General features: G+C 37.9%; 1 protein-coding gene across 1 annotated transcript in view; it reads left to right on the forward strand.

The window, feature by feature from the left end:
* THSD7B (thrombospondin type 1 domain containing 7B) overlaps positions 1 to 16,682 on the forward strand; it is a 567,237-nt gene that overhangs the window by 288,131 nt on the left and 262,424 nt on the right. The window contains exons 7-9 of the mRNA XM_070731424.1: positions 2,036 to 2,230; positions 9,040 to 9,274; positions 15,328 to 15,443. Coding sequence (XP_070587525.1) covers positions 2,036 to 2,230; positions 9,040 to 9,274; positions 15,328 to 15,443 — 546 coding nt within the window. The remainder of the gene's footprint in view (positions 1 to 2,035; positions 2,231 to 9,039; positions 9,275 to 15,327; positions 15,444 to 16,682) is intronic.

Consider the following 16,682-nt stretch of genomic DNA (forward strand, 5'->3'; position numbering starts at 1 on the left):
CTAAATGACAGGTTGTAGGTGCAGCAAGAGAATCTTGCCAGATATGTCATGGAAAGAGATTGATGTTCATTCATGATGAGAAGCCTTGTTGGAGGACATTTATTTTGACGCTTATTTCATCATTCATATTTTGATTATTTATGTCATCATTCAGTACACTAGAATAAATATACAGTGATCATGAAAGTTAAGCTTCGTTATCTTAAATCCCACAGGGAAGTCAGAGAAGGAGGAAGGGAAGGAGTGGAAGGGTGGGGGTGAAAGATTCAGCCAGCCAACTATCAATTCATCCCTCCACCCATCCCTCCCTCCCTTCCTTCCTCCCTCCCTTTCTCCATCTATCCATTTTGGCATAATTGCTTCCTCGATTCTCAACTCTCTTTATTATTCCCCATAATATGCTTGAAAAGTTTTATTTGGATTTCAGTGACTATGAAGCTGCCCTCAGTTAGAAATATAAATGTAGAAATTACTGATTCACATTTGACAGCTGCTTCCACTGGCAACATGTGTGTCTTTTTGCAAAGACAAAGAAATATAGATCTCTTCTCACTATGTTATTGGGACATTTTGCTGTCAGAGGTCTTCAGGAAATTCTTCGGCTTTGGACAGTTGCAGCCAGGCCTCCCACACTGCCTAGGTCCATTTCTTCTGAAGCTGGCAAGGCTTTCCTGAAAGCCTCTCTGGGCAATTACAGAGTTCCAGATAGATCCGGAGCTCTGTTATTAGCTAGAGAGGCCTTCCAGAACTGCCTTCAGAAAAAGCCTCTGCAGCTGATAACAGAACTTCAGATCGATCCGGCTACAGCATTGCCAGCTGCAGAAGAAAAGGGCCAAGGTGTGCAAGGCCTGGTTGCAACTATCTGAAGATAAGAAGCAGGGCAACTCCACTTCTGTTTTGTTTCTGAACTTCCTATTGATCCATTGGGCCATTTTTCATCATCCCCAGGCTTCAGGAGGCTTCCTGAACTCAGGGGAGAGCAAAAAACAGTCCAATGGCCCTACTGGAAGCTCCAGTGAGGCCTATGTGCATGTCTGGAGGGGGGGGGGGGTTGTAGCATGAGTGGGAAGAACATTGCATTATGGGGATGGGCACCTGCACACATGCTATTGCTATTGGTACCCGAGCCAAAAAAGGTTTGCCATCACTGCTCTAGCAAGTCTGAAAATGAACTAATAGATGTTTTGAATTTGACCTTTTTAATATGACTAGTAGCAGATGTCAAAAATATGGTTTTGCATCTTGTAAATGTGAGTACTGGCAAGTCAAAAGGCAGTTGAAACATGTCCTTTCTTATTTTGCAAATATATTTTGACCCATAGTGTATTGCAGTTGTCTTGGAATACATTGGAAGGTGGTGATTTCTATTATTTTGTATTATTATGCCTCCAAGGACTGATAATCATTGGAAATTAATAATATATGGATGGTAGGGTGATGCCATCCCTGCACTCTAAGGAAGTTTCAGGAGTTGGCCCAAACAAAGGGCTGGTAATTGAATCCCTATAAAGTAGGAGGATGTACACCTGACATTTGTCAACATAAAGGGAAAGATGTGTGAATTGATGAACATTTGTTCCTCCCTATCCTATTCTTCACTGCAATACTAATGATCCAGGGGTGAGTTCCTCCCAGTTAGGACCAGATTGCCCAAGCTGTTAACAACCCACTGGTGACATGAAGATGGCATCAGAGATCTAGTTCTATCTGTGCTGGTCCATCCATGCCACCATCTTTTTGGGGAATTTTCAGCAATTTTGGGGGGTAGTGGTGTTTGTGTTTGGATGGCTTCTCCTCGTCCTTTGCTTTGAAAAAAGCCCTCCTGCCTGCCCTCGGGTTAATACCGACCTTTATTTCTTCACCCAAAGCACAGCTGAGCAGCTCCTCAGCTGTGTTTCAGGCTCAAACTACCTTATGAGCATGCACGAAACATTGCAGTGTGAACCGATGCCGAAGGTAAGTGGAATCCATGCCGTAATTATCTTTATCTTGAAGGAGGTACTTATCATTTTATGTTGGCTTCTTTCTGTTTTAGGTGAGGATGTAGCTGATGATTTTTGTGCTGATTCTCCATCACCTTCCAAAACAACAACTTGTGAAGTACCCTGTGGAATGGATTGTGTTGTGACGGAATGGTCACAGTGGTCACCTTGTTCTCAGTCCTGTTCCAATAAAAATTCAGAGGGCAGGCAAACCAGAACAAGATCTGTACTGGCATTACCAGGAGAAGGTAAACAATGCCCCCACCCTTTAAAGCTTATTTGTTTGTTTTCCAATAGAATTCCTATCAAGTGTTGACTCAATAGTTGACTCAATAGTGTCAACTCCCAACCCCCAACACTTCTCCCTTAGACTCTCCACGATTGACCTCTCCAGGTTCCTAAGAGGCCAGTAAGGGGCGTATATAAGTGCACTGATGTGCCTATCGTCCCCTGTCCAATTGTCTTTCCTTATCTCATATGTCATATATATTCTCTCCTTATCTATATATGTGTATATCTTATATATATCATATATATTCTCTCCTTATCTCTTATATCATATATACTCTCTCCCTCCCATCTACTTCTCTTCTTTTTACTTTCTATCGTCATATATATTACTTAATGTCTATTCTCTTCCATATGTATTGTATATTGGACAAAGAATAAATAAATAAATAAAATAAATAAATAAGTAAGTACCAAAGCTGGCATTGTGCTTTGGGATCTTTGCCTATCAGAAAACACTGGATATCCTAAAGTTTCATTCCAGTAATTTCCAAACATGTACATCACAATTTTCAGATCTCCATTGACTGGAGATTATGTATTTGTCTTTAGGATGCTGTGGAAGGCAATAGATGAAGTGAATAAAAATATAGAAACATTTTTTTATAAGATTAAGTTTTCGACATAGCTTCACGTCTTTTTTTTTGTATGATCGTAGTGCAGTTTGGTTCTCATTCTAGAGAGGGAGAGAGGGAGACAGGGAGAAAGATTGAGTAAAGGATAGCATTCAGGGGACTTGACGTTTCAAAGTTGTGTTCTGTTTCACATTCCAATTTAATACCTTCCTAAGTGAATTATTATAGTTTTAGTAACAGTTATTATTAACTTGCAACTTGGGGAAAAATTAAACCTCCAAAGTTATATATAAATATTTACTAATTCATTGTGACATTAAGTTGCAGGTGATAACTTTGAAGAATAATGAACTTTTTAATATATCCAAATATTCCATGTATTTATTAGATTTTTTAGTCCCACCTTTATTGCTTTTTATAACTAGCTCAAGGCAGCAAACATATACAAGATTTCTTCTTCCTCCTGTTTTCCCCATAACAGCAGCCCTGTGAGGTGCATACATGTGTGTGCATATGTATGTATGCATATATATTATCCTACCCCAGCTGAACATAGCACACACTCAATTTGTTCAAACCTATATTTAATTGAATAACCACTATTAATAAACTGGCTTAGTAGTGTTCATATACAAATAAATCTTAAATCAGCTTTTTCTTGAAAAAGTCAGCTGTTAATTATATGGCATTAACAGCTGGCATAAGTCCATAAAGTCCGAAAGCAAAGATAAATAATTAGTCCTGGATATTGCAGGAACCTTACAGAGGTTGGCAAGATGCCTGGAATCAATCCACAAAACAGAAGCCAAAACAGATAAGCCGAGCAGAGGTTTTCCAAACAAGAGGCAAGCAAACAAACAAACAATCAAAAGAGTTGTTTTCTGCAATGTTTTTTATATCTCCCTTATTCCTTAAGTAGGCTTGGTGAGTGGCCAATTAGCCCCAAAGCCTACTCCCAAGGAGACCTCCTCTTGAGTAGCCATTCCTGCCTTTTGGCAGCTCTAAGTGTTCGTGGATTAAGAAGAGGCTCCTCCTCTTTTCCCCCATCACTGCTGTCAGGTGCTGGAGGTTCCAAAGACCCAGATTAAAACTCTGCCTCTGGCACTGAGTCCTTGCCAGCCTCCTCACTGTCCGACTTGGATGCCAGCTGCACAGGCCACTTGTGTATCATTTCATTGGCTTTGTCTCCAACGGGATCTGCCACCCGCTGCATGGGCTGCTGGCATGTCACAACATATAGATATATACATACATATACATATAGATACACACACACACACACACACACACCTTATAAAATGGCAAGGTGTGCTCTTGGTAATTAAAGGAACCCAGGGGAAGAGCCTTCTCTGTGGCGGCCCCGACCCTCTGGAATCAGCTCCCCCCAGAGATCAGAATTGCCCCCACCCTCCTTGCCTTTCATAAGATCCTTAAAACCCACCTCTGTCATCAGGAATGGGGGAATTGAGATATTCATTCCCCCCAGGCCTATACAATTTATGCATGGTATATTTGTTTTATGTTTGGTTTTTAATAAGAGTTTTTAGTTATTTTAAATATTAGATTTGTTATATGTTGTTTTATTACTGTTGTTAGCCGCCCCGAGTCTACGGAGAGGGGCGGCATACAAATCAAATCAAATCAACAAACAAACAAACTACACATTCCCTACATCTAAGAAAATGGAAAATTAATCTGGATAGTGTCTTGTTAACATGAAATGTATCTTCCTGTATATACCTAAATTCTACTTAATTTTACCCAGTTAATGAAAAACTAAGCCAAGGTGCTACAATTTATTCATCTGGTTTTTATTTATAAAATAAGTTAACTGTGTTTAAAATTTACAAGAGTTAATTAAAACAGAAGATGTGACATTTCGGTTACTCCTGGAAGTGATCCATGAGAAGAATATTGCACAACACATAAAAATAAAGAAGAAAATGGGGTTCTAAAAAACAATCCACTCACATACTGTATATTAATGTATGCAAATGTAATATATTTACATATATTAAATCATCCTATTTGTAAGGTCCTTTGGAGCAGATTTTAAAAGCCTGAATGAATGTGCAAGTGTAATAATTTGTACTGAATATGTTGAGTATCATTTTTTAGAGAAAGTAACTAAATTTAGTGAAAGTATCATATATTTCTTGTTCAGTGAATCAATGTATGCATAGCAGCAGGCAAGAATAAATGGTTAATTTAATCATGATATTAAGTTAGGGTCATTGACTCTTAGTACCCATATATGATCTGTCTTTAGCTTGACCTTTCGGTCTCTCAATGCTTCATTCACTCCTGTCATAATTAAGTCCATCCATCTTGCTGCTAATCATCCTCTTCTGTTTACTTATGTTTTTTTACCAATATGGATTCTTCAAAGGAGTTGGGTCAGGTCATACATGATGTGCATAAAGTGCAGTAGTTTATGCCTGATCATTTGTATCATAAGTGAAAATTCTGGATTGATTTGTTCTGTGATCCATTTGTTTATTTCCTTGATTATCCATCATCTCAAGCATTATATAATGTTAAGCAGAGGCAATCATCATGTGTACCCTGTTTCCCCGAAAATAAGACGTACCCCAAAAATAAGGCATGTCAGAAGTTTTGCAGAATTTGCTAATATAAGGCATCCCCCCGAAAATAAGGTGTAGTCAAGTTTACATACGGTACGGTGGAAAAACATATGGTACCATTCAAAGCTGTTCATAGCGGTACCGTAATAATGTGGCGTCCCCTGCTGGCCCCTTCCATCGCTTTGTACCATCCAGTACAGCAGACACAGTCTGCTGCTGTCTCACCGCCATTACAGTCTCCACTACAGTGTGTAGACTGTAGTTCCTCTGGTGGCTGGAAGCTGCAATAACGGGAGTATACTGTTGTACCATATAAGTGCCGTCGTTTGTGTGTGTGTGCGCGCCATACTGACAGGTACCCTACCATAATCAGTGTACTGTACGGTACACTTTCTTTGGGGGTGTCAGCTTTTCTGCCTGTGAATTTGTCTTATTTGAGAAATATAAGGCACCCCCCGAAAATAAGACGTAGCACAACTTTTGGAACAAAAATTAATATAAGACAGTGTCTTATTTTTGGGGAAACACGGTTGTTACTATTTGTAGTTCGAGGCAATTTAATCTGTAAATATGGTATAGGAGATGTCAGAATAAGATGCTTCTTAAACAATTGTAAGTATAGTAACTATATATATATATTTTCTCATAACAATAAAGCAACGTTAATCACATAATTCCTATGGAATGAAGGTTGACCAGGTGTATAGAAATAGAAATCTTTCAATAGATATAGGAAGGTGTACACTGTATACCACAGATAACCTCATTTACATATAAAAGATTGAATGAAGTGGCTCAAGCTAGCATAGTTAAGTCCTCCTCCCTTGATGTTTTGGAAACAGAAAATTATCAACTAAGAAAATCAATATCAATAACTTCTATTGTTATCAAAATTGTCTATGGTGGGCTCCATTTTTTAAAAAAATTAAAAGCATCTAAATTTCCCTTGTGCATAAAGATTCAGCAAATTTCTTCCTCCCTCCCTCTCTCCCTTCCTCTTCCCCACTCTCCCTCTCTCTCTCTCCCCCTCCCTCCTTCATCCCTCCCCCTCTCATTCCCAAATTCCCACAAACATTTCCCCTGGTGGTTATGTTTTTTAAACGATAGTTGGGAGAGTTGAAAGCAGAAAGAACTAGAAGTCCACCAAGAGTTTCAAACTTGCTTAGCAGTACAGATAGAATGTACTGACTCCATCTGTCTCTCTTCGCTTTTCATGGGGCGGACATACAGTACCCGCATGTCCCCAAGAGGTCTATTTAATTATAAAGAAAGCATCCCGTGCAAATATACTTAAGAATGAAGTTTCCCCCTGAGTTGCCATTGAATTGCTATCTAGGGAGAAGAAACAATTTATAGACTTCTTGATTGATTTCATAGGACAAGTAATATTTCCTTGGGTAGAATTGTGAATTTCCACATAGCGCTTTTAAAGGAAAGTCCTGAAATTGCCAAATACTGTAAGCATTGAAATGTCTTTGCCATGTAAAACAACAGATCAAGCTTGAGACTATCGGTCAGAAGATTAACGTTCAACTGAAAGTGGACCTTGCAATGTGAGAATGATTCTAAACATTCCAGTAAATCCATCAAGGGATAGCTGGGTGGGGAGTGGGGGAGAGAAGACATAGAAGGTTCTAGAATGGCCAAGTCAAAACTTACTGAGATGCTGTGGGGTGATAAGAAATGGCTGTACATGCAAAACGCCCCAAACATTGCAGGGCTGAAAAAAAATATGTATGGAATAATGGGGAAAATGTTCCCAGTTGATGTCAAGAGACTAGTATACAGATATTTAAAAAATGCCTATTTGAGGTTATTTCTGCCAAAGGAAGCAATGCCAGATGTTTGATCCAAGAGTGTATTTTTTTTTTCATAGAAGGCACAAATGGCATATCTGTTAACTTATTATTATTATTATTATTATTATTATTATTATTATTATTATTATTTTATTAAATTTGTATGCCGCCCCTCTCCGAAGACGACTTCTTCTTCTTCTTCTTCTTCTTCTTCTTCTTCTTCTTCTTCTTCTTCTTCTTCTTCTTCTTCGTAGTAGCAGTCTTAGTATTATTAGTATTAACAACAACAACAGCAGAAGCAGCAGCAAAAACAACAGAGTTGGAAGGGACCTTGGAGGTCTTCTAGTCCAACCCGCTGGCTTAGGCAGGAAACCCTACACAGATGGTTATCCAAAATCCTCTTAAAAACTTCCAGTGTTGGAGCATTCACAACTTCTGGAGGCAACTTGTTCCACTGATTAATGATTCTGTCAGTAAATTTCTCCTTAGTTCTAAGTTGCTTCTCTCCTTGTGTAGTTTCTACCCATTGCTTCCTATTCCAGCCTCAGGTGCTTTGGAAAATAGTTCCTGCAACTGTTTTTCCTATTTTAGCCTCCAATCCCCTATTCATCTTTGTTTCTCTTCTCTCCATTATTTCTAGAGTCTCAAATCCTTTTTACGTTGTGTTGAATACATAATTGGCAATTTTAATAATTTGTTTGTTTAATGCCATCACCTGTTTATATACTGTTTGAATGAAAACAAAATATTAAAATATGTCAGGCGTGAAAAACCAGGACCACGTGTGAAGTTCTAATCTAACTGATTTATTATTGCATGCCTATGCACATGAATCTATCCAGCTAATGGTTAGCACTATTTTGACACTAGATAAAGATTAATGGAGTTTAAGAAGGGTTGGATTTAATCCATGTTTAGCTACATAGTGACTCTTGGCTGATTTCTCTTTTGATTTTATCCCTAGGATGGAAACTGCCACTTCTACAAAATCTCCAGACATGTTTAAAAAGGAAAAAAATAAAAAAAATAAAATGGGATACATATTAACTTTTTCACAAGTACTGAAGGCTATAGATAGAAAATACCTTACTTGCAAGTAATATGAATTGTTCTAAATACTTTCTTTCTTTCTTTCTTTCTTTCTTTCTTTCTTTCTTTCTGTCTTTCTGTCTTTCTTTCTTTCTTTCTTTCTTTCTTTCTTTGTCAATCAAGTATAGGATAGTAGTTTACATAAACATAACAGAAAGTAATGATAAAAGAGGACAATAAGACAGTAGGACAGGGATGGTAGGCACAATGGTGCACTTACGCATGCCTGTTACAGACCTCTTAGAAAAGGGGAGAGTCAACTGTAGCCAATATAAGGTTGAATATTTTGGGGTTTGGGGAAGAAACAGAGTCAGGTAGTGAATTCCAGGCATTGATCACTCTATTGCTGAAGTCGTATTTTCTGCAGTCTAGTTTGGAGCACTTTAAATTTAGTTTGAATCTATTACGTGCTCGTATGTTGTTGTGGTTGAAGGTAAAGTACTCATTAACAGGAAGTACATTTTGGTATATGATTTTGTGAACTATAGTTAGATCAGTTCGGAGGTGACCTAGTTATAAATTGTCTAATTTCAGTATTCCAAGTCCGGTGGAGTAGGTATTTTGTTGCGGGAGGAGGAGTGAAGGACTCTCATTTAAATTGACTGTTGCAATGCACTCCTTGGTTTTGGAACTTTGTTTACTGCAGGCAGGGTGTCGTCTTGAATAATGGCATAATTTTTGAAACCACTGCTACAGTTTATGTTGCTTTTGTCATTCACAGGTGGAAAGCCTTGTCCTCCTCCTTCGTCACTCCAGGAATATCGACTGTGTAACGAGCATCCTTGCAATCAGCTATACTGGGAAACCTCTGCATGGAGTCTTTGTTCAGAAAATGCCTTGCTAACAACTTTGAATATGACTACCAATTGGAACAACAAGGCAACCTGTGGAGTTGGAGTACAGACTAGGAGGGTCTTTTGTATGAAAAATAACTCTGGTCCGATCCCAGCTAAAAGGTATATAGTATGGCTATAATATTTGGCTTATTCTCCTCTGAACACTCTCATACTTTTAGTTCTGTACAAATTGGAGAAGGCCATTGTCGAATTGTGCACTTAGCAAGATGGGGATCATGGCACCCTCATTATGACATAACTCCTCTCATTCTTTCCATGAGGAACCCATGCTTCCATTTCTAAGGGATGAACAGAACTGCGTTAAAGTGGTCAAATAGACAGAATGGTCTTTCTCATGCAAAACATAAAACGGACCTCTAAGTTTGTAATATGCAAAGGGTTTTTTTTCTCCCGGATTAGGTAAAAATCTTAAACCTGAACTGTACCCCTGAAATACAGGCAATGACATAAATGTGTGGAAACCCTTCTGGCCCAGTTACCTCTTGCAAGAGCTAGGAGTTCTGGAGGAGCCCCAAATTGTGCTTAATTTCTGAGCTGAAGTATAAAACCCCATTCAGAGACAAAAATAGTTATCCCCTGGAATTGTTTGGCCCAAAGATGCAAACTTTGTCTTTCTTCATCTGGACTTAATTTCAAATGGTAAGATTCCTGTTAATTCCAACCTCAAGTTCCACCCCGAAAGAAGCTCCCATGTTAGAAACAAAAACACTTACCGTATATGGGTAGTGCAGAGTTTGTTATTTTAAACTGCTAAGGGCAAAGTTTTTGGGCAGGTGAGGCCAAATTTTCCTGAGCATCTTTACCAAAATGATTCTAGAATAGAAAAATGCTTTGAAAACTGATTCTGTTTCCTTTAAGGTGAATTTATGAGATTTTGAATTTACTATAGTTTTTGAAAAATACTTTACCAGAAGTACTTTAGATCTTAGGTGAATAAAGGACCCTCTCTGCTATTTTCTGCAACTGCCCCCAAAAGGTATTGCAAAGAGTCATATTATCTTTAATGAGGAAGATTTCTTAAAGCAACTCTATCATCTCTTCCCACCCTCCCCAGTATCATGAACAAGCTTGTAGAATAAAAACAGTCTATTTTAAGGAATAATAGGAAGGGGCTGTGTACACATGAGGTCTGAAGTACTTTTTTTCAAATCATATTTCAATTGTTCACAGCTCCAACCTCAGATTTTTTTTAAAAAGATGCCGAATAACTACTACATCATTAGGTTTGATTGAAATTATCCTATGAAAAACAAATGTGATTCTAAATAAGATATTTAGCCTCGCAGCTGACCTACTCTGCTTGGCTTTAGTAGCTGAGAGAAATTAAAAATACAGATGTTTCTGCATTTTTTTCTCCAAATCAAGACATTGCTAATTACTTTTGTGCTCTGTTAATGAGTCTAGAGAATTACAAACTAGTTTTCATTCTTATTGCATCTTTCTCTCTTTCTCAAAAAACAAACCAACCAAAAAAACCTTCTGAAAATGAGCAGGCTGTGTTGACTCCTGTACAGTTAATTAAAATGCTTTAAGATAATGAGACTAATTGTTGAGGGGGGAAAAACCCTTCCTGTTCCTTCAGAAGAAGAAGCAGCTTCATCAGCTTTTGGTTTTGTTCTCTATTCCATCATGCATTGTTTAACACATAATTGGGTCTTTACTCTTATATAAAAATCTAATGACATAGATGTATTGCTGAAGCAAAAGTTGTAGAGTATTATGATTAGCTTGGAATATCAGAGAAAGGTATGATCAGGAACAATAGTGAAAGAACATCTTTCTCTAACACAGGGCTGTCAAAACTCCTGCCCCGTGGACCAGATATATCACACACTGGCCACAGCCACCCCCAGTTTAGTGAAGTGGGAAAAAGTCCCAATACATCACATGATGCCACCGTGAGGACATGGGTTTGACACCCCTGCTCTAACGTAATGTGAATTTAATGTGTGTCACCACAAAGATTTCTGAAATTGGTACTTCTGATTTTTCAGTAGAAAAAAATGATTTAATTTGGTCACTTCAGGGTTTATTTAGCAATACATGTCAGAGTGAATGTGAAGATCAGAAGAAAGCTTGTGCTAACAACTCTTTCCAGCCCTGGCTTCTTAGTCAACATTTTCCAGCTGATTATATTTTTCTCATTGACTTTTGTAATCTATTTTTTATTTGTCTACAGTACATTTTTATCTATATTTTAATCTATCTTCAGTAACTTGTGTAATGATATCAGAAAGGAGTTCAGATTACATAAGCAAGCCATCCATTCTTTGGACAAGGAAAATCATGCTAGGATTAGCATAGAACCCTTGTGCCGAGATATGATTTATATGTCAAAAATTAACATTCTTTAGTTTTTTCCCTCCTCCAAACTAAAATATGATTAGCTATAAGATGCCAGTGTTTTCTAAGCTTTAAGTTGTTCTATATCTCATGTGACTCATTCAGTTTAGGTGTGTTGGGGAGATACTCGTCTGATTATGAATGTGTGAATTTCATCACAATAACAAAGAGAAAAAAAAGTATGTGGCTTGACCTGCTTATTATATTGTATTTGTCTATTTATGAAAATTTAAACATTTTGAGTTGCTTTAAGAGCTGCTGTAGAGATGATTAAGCATAGGATAACTTCACAGAGATCTATATATCTACATAAATATTCAATTTACCTTAGAGTGCAATTTATGAAATGAGGATTCTTTCCTTTTTATTTGAAAGAAATGGGAGCTAAATACATTCTCCATTTTACAGGCTTTCAAATAGATAGAAAAACGAACAATAAATTTGAAAGAGATAAAAAGAACCCCAACACTAACAAAAAGGCATTATATACAGAGAATTCATTTGAGAACAATATACAAACTTATTAAAACAATGCATTTCACAGTGTGCTTCGATTAACTTAACAAATGCTTGACACTATTAAATTTATACACAATTAAAGCCATATGATTTATGTTTGGTTCCTACCAAATTTTTGACTGTTGTTTGAAACAAAATATACTCCATTGTATTTTAGTTCTTAACATAAAAGCTGTCAGAGATTAATGTCTTAGTTATTTGGATGGTTTTATTTTATTTATGCTATTTATCTATTGCTCTACTCAAGCAGACACGAGATACTAAAACTGAAACAATTCCATCAGCCTTGTTATCCTAAGAATACGATATCTAAAATCAATGCCAGTGCTGATGGGTGCATATTAATTGATTTCTAAAGACTTTCATGAATAGCCAAGTTTTCATAAGCTTTTGTTAAATCTTGAGAGGATGTGGAGCCATCTTCACATAGGAGACAAGCTGTTTTAAGGCAGCAGAGCTGTCAGTAAATTCTGCCATTGTGATACTTCCCTACACATCAACTGATAGGAGGGGACATCCCCTGGATATCAGGATTGGGTAGGCAGAGTTCTTTTCCTACTTCTGGATTAACATGCCAATGCTGTAATTACCTAGTGAAACCCCGGGTCCCTATATTTTGTAGCAGCTGATTCCTCTGGATGTTCTTCAAGGGCAACTCCAGGTAAATTAAATGCAGTGATCCAACTAAGAGATGATAAGAGCATGAATAGCTATCCTTGATGCACTTAACAGAGTCCCCATCCAAGCTTTCTTCCTTGCATTGATTAAGTGGTTCTGCTAATTCACAAAGGACAGTTCCACCATCATACAATGCCTCCAACTTAGCAAGAACAGTGACCCATATAGAAGGATGCTGTAGCTTATGGTACTGAATGCCACGAAAGGGCCCAGAAAGATACCTGGAGGGATGGTGATGCTCCCTTCTGTTCCCACCACCAGGCTTCCGTGGAAGCATGGGAATTCCTTTTTTATTCTTTTTCTCACTTGCTTTCGTTTGTCTCTTCTTTTTGACAATTTCCATTGCCTGTTCTGACATCTTGGGTTTTTTTTTCTTTTCCACAGTCATCTTTGAATCTTCTTTTCTTACATTCCTCAATTTTCTCTAGTTCCTGATCAGTGAGGTTCAGGATTTTCAAAATTATATCTCACGTTCTCCTTAAAATTGATGGGTATATGCTTAATATCAAATTGTGGAGGCACTTCACTCTTCTGCTTTACCTTCATGTGGAATTTGCACATCTGTTCCATAATCATCCCCTGCCCACATCTTTGCTTTTATAACTGAGCTTCAGTTTGTATCACTTTGTATGAGTAGTCTGCATAATCCATCTGATGACGTCAATAAATATAGGCATTATTTTATTTTTGAAGATTTATTTATGAAGATTATCTTCCTTATAGTTATGAAGAAATAATTGGATTGTAGATAATTGGTAAGTCATCTAGGTCAGTGTTTCCCAACCTTGGCAATTTGAAGATATTTGGACTTCAACTCCCAGAATTCCCCAGCCAGCGAATGCTGGCTAGGGAATTCAGGGAGTTGAAGTCCAGATATCTTAAAGTTGCCAAGGTTGGGAAACACTGATCTAGGTCACCCAGCTGGCTTTGTACCTAAAACAGGACTAGAATTCATGACCTTCCAGTTTCTAGGCTGATGCTTAAATCATTACACCGAACTAGCTTTTGAGGAGCCCATTATCCAGCACTATATTATCACTATCAGTTACTTTATCTTGTCTGTCAGTGTGGTTATCTATATAAAATACAGGAGTGGTTTACCATTGCCTTTTGTGCAATCTGAAATGATGCCCTTGTCATTTTCATTAAAATGGCCATCCATCTCTAGTATCCTTTAATATTTTTGCTGCCCAGTACAGGTCTCTGCCTACTTTACAGGGCAGGTGAGATGAATTTCATGCCTTGGTGAACCCACAAGGAGAATACACTTCATTCATCCCTCCCAGAAATACCTACCTACTCTGATGAGGCATTTATGCAAGCTGTTTTAAACCAATGCTAGATAGCACAGGGAGGGGAAAAACAGTGATAATCACATCTTCTCACTCTTTCTTCACCAAAAATATTGCAAAATGCTTAATGTTTTTTGTTTTGTTTTTTAAATTAAAATCCATCCTGCCAAATTAAATTTCAGCAGGGAATGGCAGAGAAATAATTTAATATGCCTTGAAAAACCAAACCCTGAAGAGATCTGTTTTCTGTCCATCTACCTGCACATAGCAATGTTGATTCTTTAGGTTGACAATAGCCTGCATTCTGTTCTTGCTCATCAATGGCAAGGGGGTGGATACTTTTTATTTCATAGTGGCGATTGCTATAAATTATATTTCTCTGTGTAATTGTACAGTTTCTGTTTCAAAATAAATTAAAAATTAATTTGGTAATAGGTGCAGTCTTCCTACCATTAGTGTAATTTGTTCTTAGTATAGTTGTTGTGGTTAGCTCTGACCAAGCTCCTCCCCCAAGGACTGTGGATGTGGGGGAGACATCCACATGCTGCAGGCCTGTTTTGCCCCCAGTGGAATCTGCTTATGAAGGCTCTTCTGACCAAGAAGACATGAGTGACAGGGAGGAGGAGAGTGTGGCAGACAGCTCAGAAGGAGATCAATTATCTAGCTCCTCCTTGGATTCAGAACAAGAGTTAATGATACAGCCACGCATGCGGAGAGCGATGCATAGGCAACAACAACTGAGAGATTATTATCAAAGAAAATGAGGCCACCTGTGGTTGGGTGGGGCTGTGGTAATTAGTGAGGCTGCTATAAATAGCAGGCTGTGGGTTTGGCCATTGTGGAGGATTATCTGATCTTTGTGTTTCCTGACTGCTTTACTGACTTTGACTTTTTGTGTGCTGATTTTTCCCCGCTTTGAAACTAAACCAGGGCAAAGTGTGTTTCACTTTGTGAAAGAAGAAGGACTGTGAATTGCCTCACAGCTGCAAGCTAAGTATCACATAACTGATAAGGGACTTGTACAAATTACCAGTTTGTTTGGAGATAAGTGCTCTTTGCTATACCAAAAGAGGGCTTAGTTTAAGTGAATTTTCATTATAAAGAACATTGTTTTGAATTTTCAAACGTGTGTGTGTCTGAAATTTGTACCTGTGAATTTTTGGGAGAATTCTACCAGAGAGCCCGACAGAACAGTATAGTATAGGGATTCTATTTTGCTAAAGTAATGATGGGGTTTAGGGAACTATTGTGCAGTTGTCCAGAATTGAATTCAATCCAGGGGCAGCTAACTAACCACATGTTATACAATTGTATTGCCAGGTGTCCAGAATCCATTAAACCTGAATCGGTCCGCTCATGCTTGCTCCCGTGTAAGAAAGACTGTGCAGTGACTCCCTTCAGTGAATGGACACGCTGCCCCACCACCTGCCAACATGGTAAGCTGGTCTAGAAGAGTCAGAATCGGTTCTCCAGTTATTTCCTTCTACCCTAACCATTAGTAAAGTTTTGAATTAGAAATACATTTTTAAATGAAGCTCTAAATGGGCACTCAGATCCTGCATATAATGCGTTTGTGCCTGTTGTAAAATGAGTGTGTCTGACCTTAAAACTCACCAAAGATTTCACAACAGTTGTTAAGAGTACTAGGCTTTGGCACATATTCTACTAACAGCTTTTATTAGAGGAATGCAAATAGCAAATATATTGTATGCTTTTGGGGTTTTACTATTATTATTTTGTTAAAATGCTTTTATTGCAATTTTACAAGTTAAAAACAAAACGACATACAAAACAAACACATATACATAAAATATAATTCCACTCGTACAGCTTTCCATCATTGGAATTTCTTCCCAGTTCTACATTTCCTTATTTATGGTTATTGTTTTATACCTAACCCTTTTTTATTTTTACCTATTCATTAAGTATGCTATTATATATTATCCAATAATTTTATGCTCTTATGTGACTTGGTGAGACAACTTAGTGGCTTTAATGATCCTAAGAATAACATAAATGAGTGTGGGAACTATAGGTCAGATTGCCCTTTGCAGCAAGGATGAAAGAAGGACAAGGCTAAGACTACTCCATAAGAGAAAGGGAGGGCAGATGAGGATCTGCAGACAAAAGGAAAGCCAACTCACTGATTAAAAAAAATCTTCAAAGGCAAGTCCAGAAAAAGGCAATGGCTGAAATATAAACAAGTTTGTATGTCGGATAATAAGACAGTTTAGATGACTGTCTAACTCTTATTGCGACTGAAAAGTAACTAGAACAAGAAACTTTGAGCAAGAGGTGACAATATACTGAGACTAAAGCTACAAAGAATTTCGGCCACTGGCTGTGAAGGAGTCTCGGAATAGATTAATTGCATAAGTCAGGACAAAAAATACATCCATTTTTTGGTACATCACCAGAGAATTGAGGAAATCCCCCCACCCCCACCTAATCAGGTACCGATTGATGCCTGGGAACAATATTTTAGAGAGTTATATACAGACCCTGACTATGTAATTTAGGAGAGCCAAATTAATGTGGAACAAATTCATTACTGGCCTCCTGTTACACCAGAAGAGATATCCCAGTTGATTGGAACCCCCACGGCTAGTAAGGCACTTGGTGCTGATAATGTCCTGCCCGAAATAATAAAAAAGAATGCTACTTGGTGGGCTCCA

The sequence above is a fragment of the Erythrolamprus reginae genome, chromosome 1 (genome assembly GCF_031021105.1).
Source record: "Erythrolamprus reginae isolate rEryReg1 chromosome 1, rEryReg1.hap1, whole genome shotgun sequence".
Taxonomy (NCBI): Eukaryota; Metazoa; Chordata; class Lepidosauria; order Squamata; family Dipsadidae; genus Erythrolamprus; species Erythrolamprus reginae.